Source organism: Pogona vitticeps, chromosome 15 (genome assembly GCF_051106095.1).
Source record: "Pogona vitticeps strain Pit_001003342236 chromosome 15, PviZW2.1, whole genome shotgun sequence".
NCBI classification, from domain to species: domain Eukaryota; kingdom Metazoa; phylum Chordata; class Lepidosauria; order Squamata; family Agamidae; genus Pogona; species Pogona vitticeps.
Window position 1 is genome coordinate 6,503,709 of NC_135797.1, and position 27,640 is coordinate 6,531,348.

At 46.3% G+C, this 27,640-nt stretch overlaps 1 protein-coding gene across 1 annotated transcript in view; it reads left to right on the forward strand.

Annotated features, from left to right (window-relative positions):
* The window catches only part of MACROD1 (mono-ADP ribosylhydrolase 1), a 352,795-nt gene that overhangs the window by 301,780 nt on the left and 23,375 nt on the right, over positions 1-27,640 (forward strand). The window contains exon 5 of the mRNA XM_072983934.2: positions 8,475-8,591. Coding sequence (XP_072840035.2) covers positions 8,475-8,591 — 117 coding nt within the window. The remainder of the gene's footprint in view (positions 1-8,474; positions 8,592-27,640) is intronic.

Genomic DNA, 27,640 nt, shown 5'->3' on the forward strand with positions numbered 1-27,640 from the left:
TGGGGCTCAGGGCCCATGGGGGGGGGGGTCTTCTGTAATTCTACGCATGGATTCCCGCGGAAACTCTGTTGCTGCCGCTCGCACCTCTAGTTTAGCCAACCCTTCGTGGCCTTCCGGACTGGCTGTTCCTGGCAGAAAAGCAGTGGGTGAAGTGGGATGGGGGTAGGAGGATGATGCTGGTTCTCTTCTTCTCCACTCTTTGCAGTGCAGTGCCCCCTTGTGCACTTCCAGGACACTCCAAATTACCCTTGGTTCGCTGGGTGGAAATACCACCATTTGTCAAAATTTAAAGGAAGGATTCAGAGTCCTCTTTGCCTCGCAATGTAAACCCCCCCCCGAATTTATGTTGCCTTCCCCTCCCGTTATCTCTTCTTAAATATTGACCTTCTTCTCCTTAGTTATCCCCTCCTTCCTTGCCTTCATGCCACATCAAAGCCACGCACGCTCTCATAGGTACATATTAGGAAGCTGCCCAGATATTTCAGAGGAAGAAGATGAGGCCGAATCCAGAACACTGAGAACACACACACCACACACACACACACACACACACACACGGCCTTGAATGATAGTGACCATGATGCCTGGGGAATTTTGGGAGTTGTGTTCAAAGGAGGGAGGGAGGAAGATGTTTCTTCTCTCCAGTAGACCATCCTTCCACCACTTCCCCTTTTAAGGTTGCTTCGCCCATCACTTTAAAATGCATTGACTTAATTTTTTTTAAAAAAAGATTCAACAGTTGGGTCACATTGAAAAGATAACTCTGCTTGGTTTGAACAAGAGTCTGGCTAGTCCAGTATCCTGTTCCCCCAACCCACTGGTGGAGGTTGGGGTTGCCCCAGGGTGGAAGTTCGCCAGCAAAGTTCGAGGGCTGCGGCTCTCCTCTCCCCTGGCGTTCTCCAGCAAGGGAGAGTTAGAAGCATGTGGACTCTGACACTGGAGAGAATAGATGTGTAGCCACCAAGACTCCATAGCAGCCTTACTATAGTGAATCGTCATTGTTGGCTGAAATCCTGTTGCTTAGCATAGTAAGTCAGTATACTAGGATAGGCCCCGTGAATCAAGAGGAATTATGGAAGAAATGACTCCCCAGATCTCCACTGCTTCGGCAGGCCTGCTCTCTTGCAACTTACTATGCAAAGCGGCAGGATTTTGTCCTGTGTCAACTGCCAAGTTGATTCTGATTCATGGCAACCCATCTTTGGGTTTCCTAGGTATAAAGGTGCTCAGAAGTGGCATGCCAGGCCCTTCCTCCAGGACTGTCTTGGGCCAGTACAGCTTGCCCAAGGCTGCACAGGCTGGGTCCTCTCCTCCTGAGAGGCACGGCAGGGACTCCTCCAACCCAGGGGCCTTTCCAGCCAGATTGTTGTTGTGAAACATTGTGCAAATGGCAGGCAGCATGGGCACTCCTTTCTGACAGAGGATGCGTTGGAGGGCGACCCCTACACAACATTGTTTACACCTCATCTGAACGTGAAGAGAATGTGCTTTTTTGTTGCCCCCCACCCGCGATCTACAAATTCATCTAAGCTAAATCAACTAAGATATTTTCGATTGTATGAACGTCTTTGTTGTGACAGTTCATAACTGAGAATGTTCCTGTGCCTTACCGTGGCTTTTCCCACTCAACTGCCTCTAGGGCAGAAAGACTTTCCTGATGGAAAAGTTCTCTGCTCCTCCGTTACCAACGGGCCCGACCGCGCTCGCCCTGATCCTGTCCCCTTCCTGGGCCGTCTTCTCCTTGAAACATGTCACGTTCGCTTCATATCTCACCACATTTCTGCATGGAAGTATCAGCCTGTGGAAGGGATCGGGGGGGGAGCCATGCGTGATGGCAGAACGCATTCGCGTTAACAAGATGGGCGTTGGGGCGGAAAAACAGAGGAGGCAGGGGCATGCGGAGGTTGGCCTAGGAAGACAGGGGGAGGGGGGTCTGTTTGAGAGCAGCCTGTGTGATGGTTTCCATGTGAGGAGACAGAAAGGCACAAAGCATGTGGCAGGTGAAAAGGCCCTTTAGTCATCAGAGCATCCACTCTGCTCCAGGTAAGATGCTGTGGAGCCGTTGCTAGGCAACCGCATGGCCAACTCCACAACCCAAATGAGAAATGGGTGCAGGAAAACGCAAGCAGAGCCTACGGTGAGGTGGCAACGTGCAGGCCCTTTAGATTAGGATAGTTTCTTAAGTAGCTCCCCCACCGGAAAAACACTTGGAAAGGAGACCACCCTCCATTTCCTCACCCACAGAAGCAAATGTGCACAAAGAGTACATTTACACTCCTAATCGGAGATATGGTTTAAAGTTTAGCCAAGTGTCTCTGAGCATGTACAGAATGTTTCCCTCCTGTAAACCGATAAAAAAGCTTCAATCTTGTTTGCTTGTTTAAAGCATGGGTGGTTTAAACCCAAAGGCCCCCTCCTCAGGTCCTTCCTGCCCCCTGCAGAAGTGGCGTGCTAAATAGCCCGCAAAATTTCCCTTCTCTGCCCGGGCCGTACAAGAAGCAGCTGACGATGCAACCCTCCGTATATTTTTAACTTGGAATGACCCGTTGGTCTGTTCCCACAGGCAGTGTGATGGGAGAGGGTGCGCGCTCATGTTGATGCTCCGTAGTGCTCCAGAGAGCCGTCGTGTCGCTGAGATGCAAGGGCTGAGCTCTCGTCCGCAGTTTAGAACCACATGGTAGGCGTTGAAGTCGGAGGCGCGCGGTGGATGTGCAGCCCCTGGCAGCCTCCCCAACGCAGGAACTGCCCCTCAAAACAAAGGGAGCAGAACTTCAGCCCAAGGGGGTAAAGGTCCAGAGTTGGAAAAGTCAACACATCTTTTCTTTGGTTATATTCCAGCAAGAAATTGCTTTTCAAGGCTGTGCTCTTGAACATGCCTAGAAGACTCTCTCTCTAAAGGGGAGCAGTCTCTTCTCTTGTTCCTTTCCTTTCCCTTTGGTTTTTCCCCCTCTTTCTCTAAAAATACACTTCCTGTGCAGGAGAAAAATAGCTGAAACAATGACTACCACCACTTATCACTCAAGAATAGGTATTTCGACTTTTATATCTCCAGACATTTTAGCCAGGGAGGTGAAACATGGGCTGGGGCAGTTGGAATCCCAGTCGGCTTGCAGCCTGGTTCTGAAATAGTGCTAGGAGAACTTCCTTTCCTGGACTACAACTCACAGAATCCCCAAGCCTGCATGGCCATGCTAGGAGTCATAGTCCAGAAAGGCATATCCCCATCTTTCTGAATGTGAAACCACCGGGAGGGGGGGCTACGTGGAGCACCCTACCCTCACCCCAGGGTCTCTAGAGCGTTGGGGGAGTCTCTCAAGGACAGGCAAGGCGACTGCCCGGATTCCCCTCCGCCACCGAGGCCTCAGGCCTTGGGTCTATCAAACGCAAGGGCCGGAGCGAGCTCAGGAAAAGAAGAAGAAGAAAAAAAGGAGCGTCGGGGCAGGGCGGGTGGAGAGAAGCCGCCAACCACTAACCTTGGGCACATTCTCCTCTGTGGTGAACCGAGATGACAGCACCTCCCTGGGGGCTCCTGGCTTTGTACTGTGCCAGAAATAACCCAGACAGCCGCGCACCACGTCCGTACGGCCCTGCCTCCTCCCGCCATGGTTGGGAATGTCACGACAGACTACCATCGTCATCTCCTCTGCCTGTCGCCTCTCCTGGATGATTCCATTACAAATTGTGGACCTGGCACGGAAGCCTACTGGTCTCACCCTCCTCTCGTGTCGCCCCTCACCCTCCGTCCAGCGCTCCTCCTTGATAGGCACAGGGTCATGCGTGGGACGGGGCCGTGCCTGTAAGGGAAAACATCTGACGCATTTTTCTCTCTGCATTTCCACATTTTTCAAAGGGTTTGTTCTCCGTTCCATTTTACGCTACATCTGTTTATTGTGCAGCGGCCTGTCGTACTGATATGGAAGTCAAGAAAGCAGTTGTAAATAAAAAAAACTTTGTCAAGGACATCAAATTGTCCCACAATTCAGTGGGGTCATGAGGGCTGTTTGATTTCCGATGTCAGCCTGTTCGCCAAAGGGTGGTTTCATGCCCAAGTGACAATTTGGCCCACGAACTCCGTCACCAGCACCAAATCCAAGACCTGAAAGCCAAACTCAACATCCAATCACATTTTTTAAAATTAGGGAAATCAGCACAATCACTCTTCTGCAGGGGGTTCTCAACATTTCACAAATATACCTCATTACATCCTCATAGAAGCTTACGCAAAAATGTATATTAAGACAGAGCTGGCCTTTAGGTAAAGGTAAAGGTTCCCCATGACTTTCAGTCCAGTCGTGTCCGACTCGAGGGCGGGGTGCTCATCCCTGTCTCCAGGCCGTAGAGCCAACGTTTGTCCAAAGACAGTTTCTGTGGTCACGTGGCCAGTGGAACTAGACACGGAACGCTGTTTACCTTCCCACCGAGGTGGTACCTATTTATCTACTCGCATGTGCATGCTTTCGAACTGCTAAGTTGGCAGGAGCTGGGACAAGCGACGGGAGCTCACTCCGTTGCATGGATTCGATCTTATGACTGCTGGTCTTCTGACCCTGCAGCATAGAGGCTTCAGCAGTTTAATCCCCAGCGCCACCACGTCCCACAGGTTGGCCCTACCATTGGGTACAGCATGGATAACAATCTTCTCTTTTTTGTCCTGAGCTTCCACCACCATTACGTTCTACTAGAGAGGATTTGGTGTCACACAGCCTGTCCCTACCCTTTGCACTGCTCTCAGGTGTGATCCGTGCTTGGAAAAGTTACTTTTTGACTGATGGCCTAAATCCATGCTGGCTGGGAGATTCTAGGGGGCTGTGTCCCAAAAAGTAAATCTTGGTGTGGTAGGGAGCGCTCTCCCATTCCCCCCATGGCAAGTATTGGAGCAAGACTCAGCCGGCAGCCGAGTTAGCTTTTGTCAGTGGGAAGAAGAAAGGGAGGGCCGTTTCCCCTGTTGCCTCTGTATTTAGAGAAAAGATGCATTCACTCTTTGCTCTGGGTTTTATAAGGATCCAAGGGAAGACATTAAAGGTTTACATTCTTCTGTGAGTCATGCTGAAAATGCTAACATCCTTCCAAAGTGACAAAGGGACTCCTAAGGCTGTGCCCACCAACCAAAGTTTTTTAAACAATCATTTTAAAAAAGCATCTGTCCGAGGAGCTATAGAGTACCGTTTCTGGGGAATGCGTGGCTCTCTCCTTGTCGCTGAACTGCCACTCCCGTGAGCAGTAGTAGCCAGCTTGCCGAGTGGTGGGGGATGCTGAGATTAGTAGTCCAGCAACACTTGAGCAGCTGCAGTGGCCCACGGTCAATGATAAAAGCCATAAATGCTCCAGACGCTCCTCCCGAGAAGGAATAGGAAAACACCAGGGAAAGGCAGCTTCCAGAGGGAATATTGAGGGGTGTGAAATTTCAGTGACCAGATGCTGATGAAAGGGGAAGGCTAGGGGCTAAACCACAGACAAAGTCAATGTTGTGTTTATCTTTTTAAAACTGTAAATCACAGCCGGGGTTGATTTCGGGTGCCCCTTAGGGAGAGATGGCCAAACTCTTTCTCTCTGGGATGACGATTTGGACATACAGTACCTACGTGGCCCTCTCTCCTGAAGCCACGGTTTGGTACATGACGGAAAGACCCTGTGCCTCAAACAGCAGCTTTCAAGTGGGTGTCTGGACTGTGGGTTAAACCTTCCTTGGGGCACCAATCCTGATCAGAGGTGGGCGGCATTTGCTGTTTGCAATCAAACAAAACATGGAGTGGCAAACCATCCAGAGTGACCTGTGGAATGCAAATTATGAGCCCCCCCCCCCAAATCTCTGGTTCAAATCTAATATTGGTTATAAATTAGGCAAGGGGTGTTGGGTGGCAGGCTGAATCTTTTTAATTTCCTCTCCCTTCCGGAAGTAGACACATACCCCGCGCTTCAATCTGCAGCCTTCCCATTATGTCCGTAATGTGGTCACAACAGCGGTCGATGCGTGTCTTTTCTCCCACGTAAAACCAGGCCAGTGGGCCGACTCTACATGGCCAGAAAAATTGCTTGTTGCGCCCAGGCTTTTTATTGACTTCTCTTAGAGTCCAGCCAGTAAAATACTGTTTTATAGATTAGGAGATGGACTGCAAATGAGCTAATAATGGACCTCTGATCAAAGCAATGATAAACCTAGACAGCATCTTAAAAAGCAGAGACAGACCCTGATGTTGGGAAAGTGTGACGGCAAGAGGAAAAGGGGACGACAGAGGACGAGATGGCTGGACAGGGTCACCGAAGCGACCAACATGAATTTGACCCAAGTCTGGGAGGTAGTGGAAGACAGGAGGGCCTGGCGTGCTCTGGTCCATGGGGTCACGGAGAGTTGGACACGACTTAACGACTAAACAACAAAGATCAATGCTTCTCTCTAATGGTCTTGGGGGCGGACAGCAAATCACCCACCCCCTGCAGGCCCTGGAGCGCTAAGCTAGGTAATCATTCTCCTAAAATCCATCATGTCTGACATTCTGTCTCCCAAGAGTTACCAGCCACTGGTTTCTGAGAAGTTTTCAATGCAAGGCACAGAAGCAACTGTATTCGATGTGTTCTAACTGAAGATCTACTCTTCCTGCCCATGGAGGTTCTGTTTAGCTCTGAATAGTTCCATTGGACTTACCCTCAGTGACTTTTCTTCTCACTCTTTCCCATGCCCCCCCCCCAAAAAATAATACACTATCCTGAACATAAGCAGAAGCAGTATTGTACTTGGGTGGGAAAACAACAGGGAATCTCAGCGGCTTTATTGGGTTGGGGGATTAGCTGCCTGGTGGACCGGATGCCTTGCTTGTTCACTCCCCTGCCTCTCCAGGTAGGGCTTGGAAAGAATCATGTCTTAAACCTTGGAAAGTTGCTGCCAGTCAGAGCGGGTAATGCTGGACTGTAGGTATCAGTCTTCTAAATGTAAACCATTCTAAAGATGGCAACTGGGCACCATAAAATCCACAGATTGCTTCCTTGTCGTGGCGAAGGGGCTCGAGTCATTCAGGGAAGCAACGTTCTATGCCGTGCAGGGACGTCCAAGACGGACAGGTCATAGTGGAGAGTTCTGACTAAATGCCATCCATCTGGAGCAGGAACTGGCAAGCCATTCCAGTACCTTTGCCAAGAAAACTCCATGGACAGAAACAAAAATTATCAGTGTACTGTAGGTCCCTTCCAAATAGCAACCCTTCATCCTCCTACTAGGAAAGGTGCAAAAGAAAGGCCAGAGGTACAAACAGGATGAAAATAGCTGTGAGGAGGTGACTATGACATTCGAGTAGATGTTGAGTTCCATCTAAATAGGGAGGTTTTTTTGAAAGTCTGCATTCACCTGGGTGGAAGAGAAGCCTCTTTGCAGATGACAGGAATGTGTGCACTGGGTGCAAAGTCCAGTCCTGATTTTGGAAATGGGGCAAGGAAAAACTGGCTTTGTGTCTCTTAGGTCCAAAGCTGCCCCATTCCATCGAACGAGACCTGTTGCCTGTGCTGCCTTGAAGCTGACATAGTCAGCTTCTTCCCACACCACTGTTTTGTTCAGGAAAGGCAATTTAAAATGCAAAGATCAGCCAGGCTGAATATCTCCTCCTGAATATCAGCTCCTCTAGACGGAATATCTTCTCCCCCTACTGCAAATAAGGGTGTAAGCTGGGTTTGCATTCTTGTTTAGAGCAGGACTCCTGTTTCTGTGGAATTGGTATACATGGTTTCACTTACCCATAGTCTGAAAACATTTAAAATGTTAAAAGTTTTTAAAAAACTCTAAAAAAACCCAGAAATATGTATTTCCATGATGTAATTACCAGAACTGGCCACTAAAGGGAGCCAGATACCGTGCTATATAGAGAGGATTCGCGATTATCCACGTTTTTTTGCCATAGGGAAGTTTGAAATCGATCCCTCATGGATATGGTGGTCCTACAGTACTTATTTATTTAAGGAAGACACTTTCAAAAATAAAAGTATATAAACATATTATCAATCAGTAGAGAATTGTTGAATTGTCATGTTTTTGTATGATCAAAAATGTTCTGTTTCGTATCAGTAATTACGTGTCTTGTGCCTCTCACATTACAGTCTAAAAGGGATGGTATCATTTGAATATTTGTGAGGTGGATGCCACGTCCTATGTATTTTTTCTGATGCACTACTGTTGCTTAATCAGGCGATGTGACCAACACACTGCTGGTCTCTGTCTGAGTCTCCCACAGCTACAGGACAGATAATCTGATTATGTTGGACTGGGATTTCTCGTCCTTATTGAGTCCTGTCATTCACTGGGTGATTCGGAGTAATAGTCACTCAGCCCTGGTCTACCTCACTGGGTTGTTGTAAGGAGAAAGGAGGGAGAAGAGCCAGGTCTGCGCCTTGAGCCCAAAGCATTTATGCAAACTAGTAAAGTAATTAGTAAGCACTGTGGGTGCATTGTTCCATTAATACAACGTTTCTTTAATTTTTTTCTTTTGTAGTGGATGGGAGCATCCATCGTGCTGCGGGGCCTTTGCTTAAAGAAGAATGCCGGACTCTGAACGGTTGCGAAACTGGGAAAGCCAAAATCACCTGTGGCTACCGTCTGCCAGCCAAATGTAAGTAACTGCTAACTTTACAGGGTAGGTGTCTGGTTAGATAAACTAATGCTGAACTTCCCCTAAAGAGCCCTACAGAGCTTTATTAGACCTCCAGGGAAACATCAGAAGCCTTGTGTCCTCACGGCTGGCTTATATTTGAAAAAGCAGGTCAATCCAGTGTGAACCAGAGGAATCATCTGCACCTTCTGTGATCCTCCCTCCTTTAATTTAATGCATTTGCCCCATACAAGACAGATACATCTGAATGTCCAGAAACAAGTCTCCATTTTTCTACCTTTTATTGAAGAAGCAAACAGAAATAAATGGCTATATGGTTGTATATCCGATGAATATTCAAAAACTTATTCACATACTTATTATATAAGTATGTGAAACCCCAGTGGGCTAAATAAAAATATCGTATCTAAAAAAAACACACAATCTTATCTGCAAGGCTTGGACATTTAGAAGCTTAGCGATCCAGGAGAATGGTTTTTTTAATAGACATCTCATTTGTTTCATCAAGATTTGTAACGTCAGAGATTTGTCACTTGATATCTGGCATGTCCCCACACTCCTCATAATATTTGTTGTTTTGATTCGGCCTTTGCAAAGCTTGCAGCTGTAAGATTTAAACCCCTAAATTCTTAGAAATCCCACTTACTATAATATAAGAGCATTGAAACTCTTAACGAGTGCAAAGCATTAGATCTAAATGTGTCACTTCTAAGCTGTCACCGAAGCATTGTTCAGCTGGCGGAATGTCACGGTAGAGCAACCTTGTTCAGCTGGAGAGTTCAGCCCATCGTTTGGGATGACTTAAAATAAATAATAACCTATTTCCAAGCCACACATTCAAATGCACTTTCAATTTCAGGGCTGCTTTTCTTATATACCCCTTTAAATATTTTAATACACAATTTAATACACAACTCCGTGCACCGTGACAGCAGGGGTCATTGGGGTGTTCAGTGATTTAGAGCAACTTTTTGGAAGTTCTAAATCACTCCCCCAACCCCCGTTTCACTGAATGGGAAGCGGTGGGCTTTGCTGGCCGAGCATACACTTTACATTCAGAAGGTGGATGGTTGGCAATATCCCCAGGTTTTTTAAAAAATAGTTTTTGGTTCGAAAGCATGCAAATGCAAGTAGATAAATAGGGACCACCTCGGTGGGAAGGTAACAGCGTTCCGTGTCTAAGTCGCACTGGCCATGTGACCACGGAAGATTGTCTTCGGACAAAAACGCTGGCTCTATGGCTTGGAAACGGGGATGAGCACCGCCCCCTAGAGTCGGACACGACTGGACAAAAATTGTCAAGGGGAACCTTTACCTTTACCTTTATAATTTCTCTTGTTTGCAACCCTGGATTGCAGCTGCCAGACAGAGTGGGCTGTTCTGGAGTAGCTGGACTAAGAGTTCAATCCCACCGGTATGCAGCTTGATAGACCATGAAGAGATCAGTGCCCTTAACATAGAGTGACAGCTATAGCTCCCAACCTGTCCCCCTCCAGATATGCTGGACTATAACTCCCAAATGGACAGAGGGGGACAAGCTATGATGAGTTGTCTCTGTATCTTCACAAGCAGGAAAAAGCCAGTATTTATTTATTTGTTTTATTTATATGCTGCCTTTTTCCCCCAATAAGGGGACCCAAAGCAGCTCACAATATTATAAGAAATAGACTTGAAAACATAGTAAGTTAAACATTAAAAAAATACAATTAAACAGTATGCTAATTAAACTACAATTGAATAATTAAAATTGAATGAACGTTAAAAGAACTGTCTGACTCTAGGAAGGGACTCGGCCATGATTGTCAAAAGCCTGCCTGAAAAAGAGGGTCTTTCGCTTTTTTTCGGAAGGGGAGGGCGGCCAGCCTGATCTCCTGAGGGAGAGCCTTCCGTAACCTGGGAGCTGCCCCAGAGAAGGCCCTCTCCCGTGTCCCCATCAAATAAAACTGATTATGCTTGTATTAGTACAAATAATAATAATAATAATGTTTTATGGTGCAAGAATGTTGTTGCATGGATGAACTCTAAATTCTAGGGAGGGGAAGAATTGGTGTATTGTACTCAACCACTATTTATTGTAGCAATTTCATCTCCATTCTAAAAGGAGAGTCGGAATTTGCATCCCTTATTTTCTCCCGTACCTCCCTCACCCCATATAAGCGACGGGTTTCTGCTGCCCTCATGCTACTCTTCCCATATGGTGACTCTAATTTCACGGGGACAATGCATCCGCTTCGGGTTTGAGTCTGAACTTTACAGGCACTGTGTTTGGCTTCTGCACCCTGGATAGCTAGGTCCCTCCCTTGCCCTCTCTCTCCCAGTGGGAACCGAGCGTGCTAATGAAATATGCCACGGGAGACATCAGGCATTGCTCTCATACATCATTTCTGCCGGATCATTCAGCTAGGGGAGCTGAGAAGAGAGCAGCCCTAACAATGTTGTGCAAATGTGACATTTAGAGGGAAAAGTAGAAAGGGGCCTGGATTGCAGGACAGGAAAGACATACCTCCTCAGTGGCGGAAGAGACGAGGCAAGGCATGTTCCTGGGATGAATACAGGTGAAAATCTGAATTGACAGCCCTTCCAGATGACTTGATGGGCCATGCAATGTGGTTGTTGGTGGTGTCAATTCTATATACTATATCTCGAACTCATCATCTTCTTGAAATTCTCAGGTTTATTGTTATAAAGGCGGTTTCTGTCTATGCAAATAAGGAGGAGAGAACCATTCTCAGGGTCAAAAAAGTTCGAAAAACAGTGCCGTCACGGCTATTTTTATTTTTGAAACTTCGGATTGTTTTCACACATGCCAGAGGAAGTGTGGCTTCATTTTCTCCAGCTCTCGGTGTGCATTTCAGAAAGACAGAAAATGTGTTGTTGTTTTTAAGTCTTTGCCTCAATTGTTGGACTTGATTGATAGTCATGTGGGAAGGTGGATGCGCTATTCCGTTTCAGACTTTCTGAGGACGCCACCAGACAGTCAATTTGTCCTGCTGTTAGACCTTGTGTTCCTCGCTGAACATTTCCATATTTACTCCGAGGATCTGACAATGTTCTTGCAAATCCCATGCAGATCAAGTCTTTTAGCTCAAGTTTCTAGTACATTTTGTTCATCCCTCATTGCTCCTTTCTGTTGTTGTCCTGTTTCCTCTTTCCTTTTTCACAAATTTGTATTGGGTGAATGATTTTTGGGGTCTTTCTGGAACTTCATTGAATGTGTCTTGAGAACATAGATACAGACATATATAGGGAGGCCTGGCGTACACGTTTTTGCTCCTTCCCTCCCACTGGTTTGCATAGCTATTTTTAAAATATATGTATATATTTGTTTTACTTTTTAAAAAATTAGAAAACAGACCTAGCGCAAGATGCACTGACAGTTTAACCAAACACATTTTGTGCTCTACGGATATACAGATTTCAGTTTTAAAAATAAAAATAGGTTTTTGCATCCACGGCTATATGCAATGGAAGCGCGAAGCTTTTGTGCCACAAAAAATCTGGGAAAAGCCCTGTCTTCCCAAAATATCGTTTTAAATGAAATGACAGCCTTGGCTTGTAACTAAAAAAAAGTTTTGCGCTGTGCTGATATACTGCTAAACCATTTCAGCTTTACATCTTTGCTGACATTTTTTTTTTAAAAGACCATTGAACTGAGAGCTATTTGCAGGGGAAGTATGAAGTACATATGCAACAACGACAGCAAAACATGACAACTCCATGTCTTAGAAAATTGTCATTTATATCTATTTATATGCCAGCGTAGCCTATGGTTAGGCAGGACTGTTGTTACTGGCCTGTGAATTATACAGCTACAGGGAGCACGCATCAAGGTGGAAGAATTATACTGACTGTCGTGTCCTTGTTATATGTGGGGGTGCGTTTCTGTGACTTGTGACGGGATTTTTTTTTATTCTATATTTTTTTATTCACTATTTTTGCGCAGAGTTGTACATATTTCAGAACGGGGTTTTTCTCCAGTTTTATCCCAGGGTGTAGACACTTTCTCCATTTCACAGACCCCAAACGTCTTCACTCACTCTGCTCTCCAGGGAAAGAGATAAGAGCAAGGGCATCTCCTCTGTATCACAAACTTTCCCCTTCTTTCCCCTTTGCTCAGTGATGGAATTGGAGAAGGGTTAGAACTCTTAAGTGTTGCCAGGTCCCTGTATTTTGGGGTCCTCTTTTTGTGTATTATCTGGCGAACCGGGCAATGCTTTCACCTAAAGCTGACAGGTTCATCAGGAGAACAAGGGGGTGGTGTCGGGGGAACTGCGAAGCATATAACAGTGGGTTAGAAAGAAGTAGGTCTATTTTCCGGACAATAGGTGACAGTACCTGTGGAGGGTTTCAGAAACAGCTGGTGTGATTCCATATGGCACAAACAGAGCCATCGTCTCCACATAACAGAAAAGACTCAATGTATTTGTCGCAAAGGCTTTCACGGCCGGGATCTGGTGGTTGTTGTGGGTTTTTCGGGCTCTTTGGCCGTGTTCTGAAGGTTGTTCTTCCTGACGTTTCACCAGTCTCTCTGTGGCCGGCATCTTCAGAAGACAGGAGTCAGAACTCTGTGCTCACCAGAGAAGATGCCGGCCACAGAGACCGGCGAAACATTAGGAAGAACAACCTACAGAACACGTCCAAAGAGCCCGAAAAACCCACAACAACCAGAAAAGACTGACTTTATCTGAGCAGCTGTGACCCATTCTGGGTGCCAGGAGCCAAAGGGCTTCCTCGGAAGTAAGCCAAGCTCTCCTTCTAAGCTGTCCCCCTTGCTGTTACCCTTCCACCAGCAAAGAAAAATGTTTCCACCTAGTCGGGTCGTTGGCTGTTAACATGGTGTGCCGTAAAACTGACATTTTAAGCAGGGCTGGTGCCCTCCTCCCCCCCGCTTTTAAAAAATTGATCTCTTTTTTGATTGCTTTTAAAGTTGCATGTTACATTTAATCTGTTTTACGTTTTATGTGCTTGTTTTATTCATCAGATTATTTACAGCCTTGATTCCTATGTTGTAGGGAGAAAAACAGACTTTCCCCATATTTGAGAGGAACAGTTGTAAAATGCTGTTTACAAAAGCTGAGCAGTCCTTCCACAAAAAAAACTTTACAATGAGGGATGGCTACCGTAAAAAGCTGAGTTTTTGCAATAGCATGCATGATAAAAGCTGGTTTTGTAGGACAAGTTGTAGTCTGTTCAGGGGAAGTAGATTCTCCCCCAATCTTGGGGCTGGAGGCAGATCGTGGGAGTTGGGCCACAGGTATTAGAGTGTCAAACTAAAACTTAGGAACTCTGGATTCAAATCTCCACTTGACCATGAAATTCCTTGGCTGATCTTTGACCAGTTACATTCTCGGGCCTCAGCAGTCTTATAAACATAGCAGAAAAGGGTGATTTTGTAAGCTTGTTCGGTCAGATCTCACAAACGTTCAGACATGACATTTGGCCTGAATATTATTGAGCTTCAACCTTAAACAACTGACCGGGTCACATGTGGAATGGCAATGGGAGGTGGAGGATTCTGGAGTTGTGACCTTATAAGTGAAATAGTGGATCTGTAGTCTTTGTTTTTGATCATCCCAAAGTGTGGGACACGTAATAATGGGCTCGAGCTGCAGGAAGCCAGATTTTGGTTGAATATAAGGGAGGAGAAACAGTACAACAGTGAAACCGATTACCTGAGGAGGTGGTGAGCGCTCCAGCATCGGAGGCGTTTAAGAGAAAATGGGACAACCCTCTTTCAGATCTGCTTTGATTTGGATTCCTACCTTGAGCCGGGGGGGTTAGACTCAATGGCCTTACAAGCCCTTTCCAATTCAATTAATCTATTTTTATTTTATGTATGTATTTATTTCTTAAACTTCTATACCACCCTATTAGTGCCATGCATTATTTCCGGGTGGTTTACAGACGTTAAAAGCATATAATAATAATAATAATATGTTGAATGAACGGTTAGAAAACAACAACAAACACTTCAAGAGGCATAAATTGTAAGAATAAGATGCAGGCTGCAAGGCAAATAAAGCAACGATCAAATGGGGAAACAAAGAACTAAAAAAATGCAGGAGGCAGGGTTGCTTAAAAAAAGGCTTATAAAGCAGAGTTTATAAGTGCCTTTTAAATGCAGGGAGGAGGAGAGCCAGCTATCATTCTATATGTTCTCAATGGTAACACTCAGAGAACACAAAAACTTTGCACAGATATTAATGAGGTCCCATCTTCTGAGAGCCGTCAATCTCTAACCAGCAAAGGCGGATTTCAGAAAGGATAAGAGCGAGAAACATGAACGTTTGCCACTGGTGCTACTTTTATGCCCCACCTTCAAGGTTGTATATGTGTCGCAGTTGGCCACGTGGCCTTGGGGGGAGGCAGGATGGACTCAGAGGTACGTATCCCATACCAAAGCAAGATGGTCACAGCAAGTAGCAGGGACTTTTGCATGACGATGTGCCAAATGGAATAAGCGGGTAGCTTATATCTTCGCTTATCAAGCTGCCGGAGGGGTCTTGCTTCAAAAGATATCCAAAACAGTATGAGGTGGAAGTGCGAGAACATTACAGAGACCTCCTCCAATTTCCATAGGTCGCGGCTCGATGGGTCATCTGGCCTGGGGGATTCTAGCAGTCCTCCTCCTTCCGACCAAACCGAAACGGTCAGTTATGTGAACAGTACCAAAGTCCATACTTACATTAACTGGTTCGGTTAGCACTTGACAGGCCATGCAGAGGATTCGAAAAGTGGTTGTTCCAAAATATTAACTGGGTGATTTGGGTAGTTGATGTCTTTTTATCTTGAAAGATATTGAGAACTTTGTAATATTCTGTCTTCTGAATAGTATATCTGCCACCCTGCATGGAGCGTACTTTCATCCTGAGAAATGAATTGGGGGTGGGAGGTGGGAGGATGGAATAGAATACAGTGGCTGCTGGGGTGTGGGACTCCTGGATTCTCAAACCAGTTAAAATCAAATCCGTTCCCTAGTTTTAAAAAAGTACATAACTAACATTGTTTCAGAAAGCTCAAGGTCATATTCAAAAGGAACTGCTCCGCATAATGTCTTCATCCTCATCCCACTTCTGCATCCTCCTTCCTCACAGTTCAAGAGGTTTGGTGGGCTTTTGTAGTGTTTTACAAATCCTACTAGACCTATTTGACTTGAGTCAAATGTGGCTCAAAAGATATATTTCTCTGGCCAGTTTTTCCTCTTTCACAAAATATTGCCTAGTAGACTACCAGACTTTAGGGTGTGAACAGATAACATGACGGAATTGTTCCCTACTTATGCTCAAGTTAGATGATAGCGTAAATTTGCAATCACACGATGCACGGCTATTAGCAATTCATTTTACCGGCCAGTGGTGTAACTGCAGTTCAATTCCCACTTGCAAGGAGGCATCCACTTCCCCCCCCCCCTTTATACTGGACTTTTATTCGATATATTTCTTAGTAGTATGGCATGTGTGTACAATCCCACAGATACTAAATAAGCTAAATAAGACTTGCTAACCTTCAAGGTCCCTGAAAATTCTATGTTGTGTGATATAGCCTTGGGTGGGGGCACCAGGTCCACTGATTGCAATGCATTGCTTCCAGATGTGCCGTCACAACAGAGGAAATTTGATCCATCAGGAAACACTTTTCAACATATCGATGTATCATTTGTTTTGAAAATAAAATAAATGTAGTGCCCCTTCGATGTCATCAAATCGACCAACATGAATTTAACCTAACTCCGGGAGGCAGTGGAAGACAGGAGGGCCTGGCGTGCTCTGGTCCATGGAGTCGGACACGACTTAACAACTAAACAACAACAGTGCCCCATTTAAAAAGTGAAAAATCAGTGATACGATAATGATTCAAATGGAAGAAAATGAATGGGAAACATTAAAACACATTGAGACATTTATCCAGGTGTATATACCATGTGAGGAGGTAGAACGTGAGGAGGAATTAAAGAACCTCTTCATGAGGGTGAAAGAGGAGAGCGCAAAAAATGTTCTGAAGCTCAACATCAAAAAAACTAACATCATGGCCATTGGTCCCATCACCTCCTGGGAAATAGAAGGGGAAGATATGGAAGCAGTGGCAGATTTTACTTTCTTGGGCTCCATAATCACTGCAGATGGTGACAGCAGCCACGAAATTAAAAGACGCCTGCTTCTTGGGAGGAAAGCGATGACGAACTTAGACAGCATCTTAAAAAGCAGAGACATCACTTTGCCGACAAAGGTCCACCTAGTCAAAGCTATGGTTTTTCCTGTCGTGATGTATGGAAGTGAGAGCTGGACCATAAAGAAGGCTGACCGCCGAAGAATTGATGCTTTTGAACGGTGGTGCTGGAAGAGGCTCTTGAGAGTCCCCTGGACTGCGAGGAGAACAAACCTCTCCGTTCTGAAGGAAATCAACCCTGAGTGCTCACTGGAAGGACAGATCCTGAAGCTGAGGCTCCAATCCTTTGGCCATCTCATGAGAAGAGAGGACTCCCTGGAAAAGACCCTGATGTTGGGAAAGTGTGAAGGCAAGAGGAGAAGGGGACGACAGAAGATGAGATGGTTGGACAGTGTCATTGAAGCGACCGACATTAATTTGACTCAACTCTGGGAGGCAGTGGAAGACAGGAGGGCCTGACGTGCTCTGGTCGATGGGGTCATGAAGAATCGGACACAACTTGACTAAACAACAGCATTATACCACCTGACTGTGATGCTTCACAACAAAGGTTTGGAAAGTATTGTTAGAAGCGGGTAACATTTCCCTGGTGTGACTGTGGCCTTAGTCTAGCTCTTGTATCTCCTCCTACCATAAACTCAGGGTTGTTTCGTGGGGGGCAGGATCAATGCTGCTCTAAGCTACTTGGGTGGGATAAAAATATAAGAAACAAGCAAATGGAGCAAGCAAGATTAGAAACCTCCACTCTGTATTCTCAGGAGCCACTTTTATTCTTCAGATGGTGGAGCTGCATTTGAAACTCGAATTAACAACTTATATTCAAGCAGAAATCAAACATGCATTTTAAAGCACTTTAATTATCGCTTGGGAGCGTCCCCCTCTCTTGCTTCAGTTAATACACATCTTTGCTGTTCAAAAATTACATTATTCCTGCGTTAAATGCCAGCCCACCCTCTCCTGCTCCTGCGGGGAAAGGCTCTCTCCCACCTGATTAGGATCTAGAGAGTATGCAATGAACCAGCTTTACGGACAGAGTGATGGATGAAGACCTGACTCTGTGAAGACTGCAGTCCTGTGCTCTTTCCCCTCCCACCCACCCATCATCCTCTTCCTTTCCCGGGTCCTTGATTCTCTGGGCTAAACATGCCCCTTTCCTTCCAGTCGGATCACAGGACTTGCTTTCCACATCTCCGGCCAGTTGCTCTTTAAACCTGTTGCCGTTTCTCCGCATTCTTATACAGTATAGGCAATAGATTTGTGTGATCTTCCTTTTGAAGGTTTTGCAGGCCTCTGGGGTAGCGCTGTGGGGTGTGTGTGGCTGCAATGGAAAAAGGGACTCTCCCCCCCAGGTGCATGCTGGATCCCATTGTTGCATCAGCGGATGAATAGTTTTCGGACAGCTCAGTAGGAGAAGGGGTTGAAAGGGCGAACACTTGTTTTCGATGCATTTGAGCTAAAGTAAATGGGAGAGAAACTGGTCCAGTGTCTTCATACCTGTACATTATGTGCTCCAGTAAAGACAAGGAGCACAACAAGAAGTTAGTTTCTCTGTTGTATGAGAGGTGCTACAGTAGGAACTTCATATCCAAGGGGGATTGGTTGCAAGCCCCTCTGTGGATGCTGAAAATCATGTCTACTAATGTCTCATGGATAGGTAAGAGAAAAAAATCCAGAAAAAAGTATTGCCAGAATGGGCCACTAGAGGAAGCCAGAGACCGTGCTATGTATTCTTCAACAAGAAGACTACGATATAAAGCATGCTCTGTAGCTTCCTCTAGTGGCTGCTTTGGCTAAATGCATCATGAAAATGCATATTTCTACTTTGTTTTTGTTTTTTTAAATATTTTTAATATTTTCAGACCGTGGATAAGTGAAACCACGGATACTAATTCCAGGGGTCCTTCTGTATTTCTCTTCCCAGAGTTGGTGGGTGCTTAGCTGCCCGTGGCAGTCTTGGCTGGTTGGTAAGAGGCTCCAGGCATTAAGACTCTTGTTTCATTCAGCAGGTCTGTCCTTTCACCACCATGCGATTTCTAACGGGAAATTGGTGGCTGAAATCCTGTTCCGAAGCTCTGCAGGAATAAAACAAAGCTGCAGAAGTAGCAGAGAAAACTGCAGAAGGGAAGAGGGTCATGCTCAGGACACACATTAGCAGGCATGTCACACAACACTCACAACGTGAACCGTGTGATCGATTGCGCAATCTGATCGCACAACAGGGGCTGCCCGGCTGTGCCACCTTGTACACTTCCACTTGACCTCATGCCATCTTAAGCAGGATTTCAACCCACAGGGACCACCAGATTGTCATCCTAAGACAACTTCCAACCAGGCAGCTTTCTCTTCTGTTTACTGCTATTTTCCAAGGGGTAACTGGGTTGATCTCTGCCACCAAACACAACGTAGAATTTTTCAGGCACCTTAAAGGTTAGCGAGTCTTACTTAGCTTCGGCTTTTGCAGACGGCACCCTTTCCGTCAGATGTGTCTGAAGCATTTGCTGGCGGATGTCGTCCGCTGGGAGATGCCTCTGATGAAATGAGTTGCGGCTTTATATCGAAATCCCTTTTACTGGATGGAACCCCGCTAAGGTACAGGATAAAAGGAACAGCATAAAAGAATATTGTGAAATAAAAATAGGGACTGCAAGGAGCAGGCCGGAGATGAAGAAGAGGCTGGCAAGAACAAGCGTGGCTTCAGAAGGCCTGTCCGGAAGGTCGGCAAATTGCTTGATTTACACAACAAATTCTTTTGTCCAGAAGGGGCTCTTGAAGTCCCTTCTCTTCCCCAAAACTTTTTTGTTGTTTTTGGAATTCACTCCCCTACCACTCTCTCTCCTGTTTCTTGATGGCAACTATTTTTGTATCACCTGGCAGCTGACAAATTGAACCACAAAACGAGTCAGACCTCAATAGCAACCCAGAATTAGTCCCCGATCCCATCTAATTATTGTAATCAATCTGAGCTGGAAGAAATAAAAAAGGGGGGAGGGAAGGACAATTTTTCCTGCTGCCCACCCCCTAGCCAGCTCCCGTCTCCCATCCTTCGTTCAAAATTTGCAGTTGGCGTTCTCTTTGCTCCACACCGTCCCTGCTTAAATTAAAATAATTAAGCAAACGAAGCAATAGGCATATTAATCAAAGTCCAATAGATAGAGCTCTTAGCTCATCAATGGCTAAGTGAGCAAACAGAAAACGGCTTAGCTTATTGGAGAAATGGCAGAGCCTGGATGAATATATAGCTGGCTGGATGAAAGATAGTCTGTGACTGGATTTGCTTCATCCTTGCCTGATTTCTAAATTGATTAAATGCTACTATGACTAACATCTGCTGTGAATTGCAGAGAGCTGCCTTTTTCCCTGTCTTAGAGTCAAAAAGCCTGTCTACATTTGAGTAGGTTTTTTATTTCTGCAACCTCGCATCTTGCCTCTAGTTAGGTGTGAATGGGAGGGACCTTTCTGGCCCAGGGTGACTGTCAGTCATTAACAGCACTAACAAATGTGTGTGTGTTTAGTCGTTTAGTCGTGTCCGACTCTTCGTGACCCCATGGACCAGAGCACGCCAGGCCCTCCTGTCTTCTACTGCCTCCCGGAGTTGTGTCAGGTTCATGTTGGTTGCTTCGCAGACACTGTCCAGCCATCTCATCCTCGGTCGTCCCCTTCTCCTAGCATGTTGGACGCCTTCCGACCTGAGGGGCCCATCTTCCAGCGTCATATCTTTTAGCCTTTTGTTTCTGATCATGGGGCGTTCTTGGCAAAGATACTGGAGTGGCTTGCCATTTCCTACTCCAGGTGGATTGCGTTTAGTCGGAACTCTCCACTATGTCCTGTCCGTCTTGGGTGTCCCATCTGCACTAACAAATACTGTACAGTAATTCCTTCCCTGATTCAAAGAGAGCCCCTCCTCTCTGCTCTGCCTTTTCCCCTCTCTTTTGTCTGTTGGACATTTTCTAGTCTGTTGAGGCCTTTCGCTGAAGGCGCTCGTGTTTGTCAGTTTGCTGTTTGATGTGTTCAACTGTAAGTAAATGAAACACTTTTATTGTTTCTCCAACAAATGTCTCAGAGTGAGTTACTGAGACGATTAAGTGTCTGTTAATGAAAAAGGGGTGGATTATCCTGAGGAACTTGATGCTACTCTGCTCTGTGAATCAACACACTGCTGCACAAAGGAACTTAACCAAACATTCAAAACTCTGCAACGGTTTGTTGTACTCATAATACCACTGCTGCATCATCACATGCACACAACACACCAGCTGAAACCAATGTGAGCAGAGTCAAAGCAGGATGAAAACCTTGTTTTCTCAGAGTTGTATGTTGATGGGTGGTGATGTGTGCACTTTGTGGGTCTAGGTTACTGGATGCCATTTCCTTATCTGCCTGCTTCTGCTGGCGACTCTCCACCCCTCCGCCCCTTACTGTTGCTCCTGTTTCATTTTCTTGGGATACCAGCTGTTCCAGCAAACTGCTTTTTTAAGATTAAAACTTAAAATTTAAAAAGCAGTAGAAAGTATTGTGGGGGGGGAACATGGAGGTTTGAGAACATTAGGGGGAACGAAAGAAAAAGCGATGTGGTCAGGGAGAGAATGGAGAAGAGAGGCAGAAAGGGGGCAGCAATCTGTGTGGAGAGAGACACTGCAAAGAGCAATTCCAGATGTGCGTCGGTAGGAGTAACTGGAATGATCTAGTGCAACTCAGTACATATAGCAGCAACTACCCTTCAAAGGTATGGATGCCAGTACTGAGATGATCTATTCAAATCTGCATCAAAAATTGTTGCAGTTTTGTATTTTTTTGGTTTAATTCCTTTATTTATTTATTTATTTATTTATTTATTTATTTATTTATTTATTTATTTATTTATGCTAAACACAAAAGTACAGAGATTCACAGAGGAGAACAGCTTCATTTTCCCCGATAATCCACTCCTCTTTCATTTACTGGCACTTACGGTCTCAATAACTGAGACATTTATAGAAGAAAGAAAAACATTTCATTACTTACACTTGTGAACAAGTCAACGGCGCACTAGCAAACAAACGCTGAACTTCCAGCAGACTAAAGAGAGGGAAAAGAACTCTCAGCAGAGAGGCTGGGCTCTCTTTGAATTCAGAGACGAGAAGGAACAATTGTTTAGCGCAGGATCTAATGATAGTTACCCCAGCCCGAAAAGTCCCTCCCGGTCAAACAAACTATAGGCAGCCTATGAGGTTAGAAAAACTCTAACCCAAAGCAGTCACAGAATTACTGGAGATAAAACTGCCGTGTGGACAAGATGAGGGGGGTGAAAGTGACAACCGAGAATGCAAGATGGAAGATGCCGATCCAGATCTCATCCCACATCTCTTTACTCACTGGAAGGCTGAAGAGGTTAGGGTGGGGAAACCGGCTTCAGGGTTTAGGGTGCTATTTGGCCCCTCGGCCTAGTTTCAAAAGCCACTTGCAAGCAATCGGTTCAGAACTGCAGTGAGAGATATTCCGCCCTTCCCTTAACAGCCTGCTAGGTTTTGGGAGAGATTGCTGATAGAGAGAGAAAAGAAATAAACGAGGAAGAGGTAGACAGAGAGGAGGTGGGAGAAGAAGAGAGAGAGAGAAACCCACGGGGCCCCTTGGAAGAATAAGAATTCAAAAAAGATTATCCTCCCACGTTATCAGCAAACCGCTGCCTCCTAACCTCTGTCCCTGCGCAGCCTAATCGGCAGGGTTGTTGTTAAGTGCATCATGTCGGCGTACATGACATGTGCTGTGGTCAAAATAATTTCTTTTGTTTAATAGTTTTCAACGGCCTTGAAAATAAATCATCGGAACTGGATTCATGGGCATAAATTCCCATTCCCCCCCCCTCCGCATTTCACATTGCTAGACGTGATGATTTTGTTTATTTATACCTATGCCTTATGGCTTGTACTCCCACAAGCCAAGGCTGGAACTATTTTACCCAAACTGTGACGGTTCTCAGAGGAGTAGGAGAAGGAGCTGGAGCAGAGAATGAGGGGCAGACAGACCTTCGGTTCCTCCCAACCCTTCCTGTACGTGGAGTTCTGCCTAAAAATAATAATAATAATAATTTTAAAAAGGAAGGCTTTCTGAAAAAGCAGATGGCTAAAGCGAGGGAGCTCACCTGAGTACTGAAGGAGAAGATAGTAGCCTGGTGAGTTTCTTGTTTTAAGGAGCAAGACAAGCTGTGATTGTCCAGAGTGCCTTTTACATTCGGAAATAAAGGAGAGCGTGAGGAATGTGTCTGGTTTTAACGTGGAAAGGACTGAGCAGGAGAGGAAGTTCAGCCCTCTTCTCCTTTCCATACGTGACAATCTGGATGAGTCTCCAGTCCCAGCGTTGATACCAGAAACAAGCTGGGGATAATGGACTGGGAAGGAGATAAAAGCAGGAACCGTTGGCCACCTCCTCTCTGGGCGTTTAGGGTTGCAAGGCGCCGGCTGAAATGGGTCGCCAGGCAAGAAGCCAAATCTTAGGACCAGCTGGGATGGCGGAAGAGAAAGAATGGGTTGATGGTTTCTTGGCGGTTTTAATACATCCACCTTTTCTCCACTTCAAACTGGTATTTTTTTGGGGGGGATTATTGGCTTAGCGCAAAGGTGTTGTATGAAGGCACAGAATGGATTTGTTTAGAAGGAAATGCAGAAAATTCACATTGCCTGTCTCACTCTCCCAGATCGGCTTTGCGCGATTCCGCAAGGGCCCCCACCTTCGGCGGCATCATCCACAATCCCAGGGTTTTGCCCAGGATTCTTAGAGAATGAGAGGATGCTCATCTGGCAACTCAGTGCATAGTTTTCTTTTCTCTCTCTCTTAAAAGTGCGAGCGGCCCACTTACCTTCTCTCTCGCTTTTAAAGTAGAAATTGGACACCTTGGGAAAAAAAGAGCAGGTTGACTTAACCACCCTGGGCAGAAGTACAAAGGGGAGACAGAGTCAGTCAAGAGGTATGGAAATAATTACAACACAGACTTTATCCTTATCTAAAAAGCTCAGGCTCGTCCCATTTCGGCTGTGGCCTCCTTCAGGAGCTAAGCATAAAATAAAATTATATATGAATTTAGAAACGGCTGTGCCATGCCAGATGAGAAAAGGAAAATCCAGAGCGCCGCGCCAGAGAGGCCCGTCAGGAAGAGCAGTCTGAACCAGATGTTGTTCCAGTGCATTCCTCCTCTCTCTCCCATCCTCTACGGATCTCTTGCCGGAAATGGAAGAAGGAAGAGCGGCTGGAGAGTCTCAGGGAGACGAGCGCTTGTTCGCTTCAGAAGGCCCAACATTTCCCATCGAATAGCAAGTATGCGGGTGGGTCAGGCCGGCGCATGGAAGGGCCTGAACTGTGCCCCAGAAGGCATCGTCATGCCGAAAACCCGTGAGCTGCGTGCCAAGACTACCGATCTCCGGGAGAGTGTGCCCGGCACACATCTGTTTCCCCTGCCCTCTTCTCCCCTCAAGATGTGGCATTCGAGTCACATCCTAAGCAGGTGCTTAGTATTCAGGAGAGGCAGTTTCCTCCAGCAGCAGCTTCAAGAAGCCACTGTTGGCTGCCCGGCGGGCACGAGGAGGAGTGACGGGGGTGGGTGGGCAAGAGGATAAGAGGAGGGGTCTCCGGCAGGAAACTCAGGGGGTGAAGTGCCAACAGGGCAACTCGTGGCTTGAGTGTAAGGTGGGGTGTCTCGTCCGGAAGCTCAGGGGAGGCCCCTCCTTGCTCAAGCCACAATCTGGCGCTGCAAAGAGGTTCATACCCAAAATGGGGTTCATTGAATAAACGGAGAGAAAGATTCCCCCTTGAGATTTTCAGAAGTACTCTGTGTGAGTGTGTGTGTGAGAGAGAGATGAAATGGAAGTCTGTGTGTGACACATTGTGGTTGGCATCCTTACTGCATTTCCTCGCCCTGTTTTCCTCCGCAAGAAGTGCTTCTGTGCATCCAGGATTTTAAGGCTATCTGTTACATGCTTTCTGTTGTTTATTTTTTGCCATGGAGCTGTCTGTGGTTTTGAGCTGAAGGTTTTGTGGTGCATTTTAGTATCTGCATCAGTTTTGTTGCGGTGTTAACGGTTTTCAACATATATATTAGAAACCGCTGCCAGAGGTCGGGGGTTCGATTCCCCCACCGGGCCTCCCTGACGTGGACTCCATGATCCATCGGGTCCCTTCCAGCTCTGCCGTTCTAGGATTCTAAAATAGAAATCATATATTACTGCCATTTAATAGCTGTTCCTAAACAAATGTGCCCGGGTGCTTGTAGAAGGGTACTGGCTTGTTGCAAGAGAGACTTGCTTTGTGAGCTAAAGAGACCGAAAAACAGAGGAGCTTGTCTCCTACATCTCTGGATGAGTCCTGGACCGCTTCTCATGTCAGCTTCTGGAAAGGGGTTCAGCGTTATTGTGTATTTGATTAAACTCTGTAGAAGGCAGAGATGGGGACTCGAGTCATAGGACTTGCTGTCACGTTGGATGTAAGGCAAGGGATGTGGTGGTGCTGTGAGTTAAACCGCAGAAGCCTCTGTGCTGCAGGGTCAGAAGACCAGCCGTTGTGAGATCGAATCCCCACGATGGAGGGAGCTCCCATCGCTTGTCCCAGCTCCTGCTAACCTAGCAGTTCGAAAGCATGTAAAAATCCGAGTAGATAAATAGGTACCACCTCGGTGGGAAGGTAACAGCGTTCCATGTCTAGTCACGCTGGCCACGTGACCACGGAAGATTGTCTTCGGACAAACGCTGGCTCTATGGCTTGGAGACGGGGATGAGCACCGTGCCCTAGACTGGACTAAATGTTATGGGGATCCTTTACCTTTACCTTTACCTGGATGTAAGGCATACCTTTGACTTGACCTGACTTGGAGTCAACTCAGGGTTGTTGTCTTTTCCCAATGATTCAGAGTCAACTAGCAACTGAGAACTCACCCAACCCTCCCTCGTTTTTCTGGAGAAAATAATTTGTTTTCAACAGGGACTTGGGACTTGGATCCAGAGTCTCGGACTCAGATTTGGGACTTGGTTGGGTCTTGCCAACATCCCTGGTAGAAGAGGGGGAAGAACGGCTGCCTATTTCTCATTCTACCTTGCCATGTAGCCAGCTCTCCCAGCGGGTGGATAATTCTGCCTTCTACCCCAAACATTGACTTTTAGGAGATGGGAGGCCTTTTCAAGTACACAGACAGGAAAGGTGCCTCCCCCCCCCAGTCGTAATTCGGGAAGGGGTGCTCAGCTATCTGTTGTTTGAGAAACCTGGTTTACTCTAAAGCCTGTAATTGGTGCCTGTAATTTATTATCGACTCTGCCTACATTGAAACATTTATTTCGGATTCTTGTTCATGACCTGCTGGATCCTTCCTCTCCCCCTTTTTTTTTTGCACAACAACAGTCTTGGCATTTATGCCGTGTCCATTGGAAAAACAACCCAGATTCGTGTAGCTCCTTAAAAGACTAACAGATTTATTACGGCGCATAAGCTTCCAGGGGCTGAAGTCGGCTTCAAGAGATTCACGGACTGGAGTCCATGAATGAACGCTTATGCCATCATAAATTCATTAGTTTTTAAGGTGCTATCAGGGACTGGCTTGCAAGAGACGGATGGGGCGGCCCCTGCTCTGTAAATTTTAGCAGCGTTTTTGAGAGTGTTTAAAACACCCCACGGATCCGTGCTTCTGACCCTCAGGTGAGGCTGGCCCAAAGACATTTTGCGGCCTGAGGCAAACAACAGAAGATTGTGTGTCTCCTCCCAACGCCTGCATGACCAGAATGACTCGGGAAGGAGGCAAAAAGTGTGTTTTTCGTTGGGACTCAGACTCTGCGCTAGGGATGTAGGAAGGAGGCGGGCTTGGGACTCTCTGACCCAAAGACTGGCCAACCTCCCTTTCTTGCAGCCTCTTTAAAAGACGAATCACAGCTTGTACCTCGGTTGTACTGGGGAATTTTTCCTCCTCCCTGGGCTCCTTTTAGTTAGGGGGCCCTGGGAATCTGAGGGGAATGGAAGCTGAAGCTCTCTCTCCCTCTCTCTTTCTCTTATTAATAACAATCCTTTGCTTATTGTGACACATGGGGCAAGCAAACAGAACAACAAACCATGTTGATTTATAAGAACAAAACAACGCTGGACCTCAGGCAGCTTTATTCCTCCGGGCTTCCCCACAATCCGTGCCGTAGCTGGGAGAGAAAAGCATTTTCTAAGGAGGTGAACACTGTTGCAAGCCATCTCTGTTGTGATGCTGGTGGGCAGTTAAGAGCCATTTGCTCCGCAAAAGACCTGCTCCTCCGTGGTTGATATGGACTAATCCAACTGCCTGTATTTTTGGACTCTCTGTATCTACCTACAAGAACTGCTATTGTGGGTACCTGCACTTCCAAATTTGCATGAGCGTAGAAGCTGAATGCATGTTCAAGTTTCAGAAAACCCTGCCTTCTCATGTCGTCCTGAAAGGAGGACAGCCTCAGCTTCAACCTTTTGCTTCCAGAGATGGTTCTGGCTTGATTTGACCTAGGACCCACTTGTTCATCTTTCTGGCTGTCCAGGGCATCTCCTCCAGCACCACATTGCAAACAAATCAGCTTTCACGCTGGCACACGGAATGGTACTCTTGTCTTTGTAACAGGGGAAAGGATCCCCTGCAAATAGGAAGATCGGGCAGCTGTTAAGGGCACTCCAGAGAGAGGAGACTCTAGGGACTCTGCAGTCAGGTTTATCCAAAACCAGCCTGAACCAAGCAAAGGGGCAGCAAGAGAGAGAGAGAGAGAAGGCCTTTGCTAGCAGCCCTGCCCAATGCCAAGGCTGCCCCATCCTCGTTCACCCCAGGTGGAAACTGGTGCGCAGGCAGGGCTGCCAAGCCGAGCATTTGGTGGCTGCCATCTATCACGCCGATACCCAGACGGCAAATGCAAAGCACTATTGAT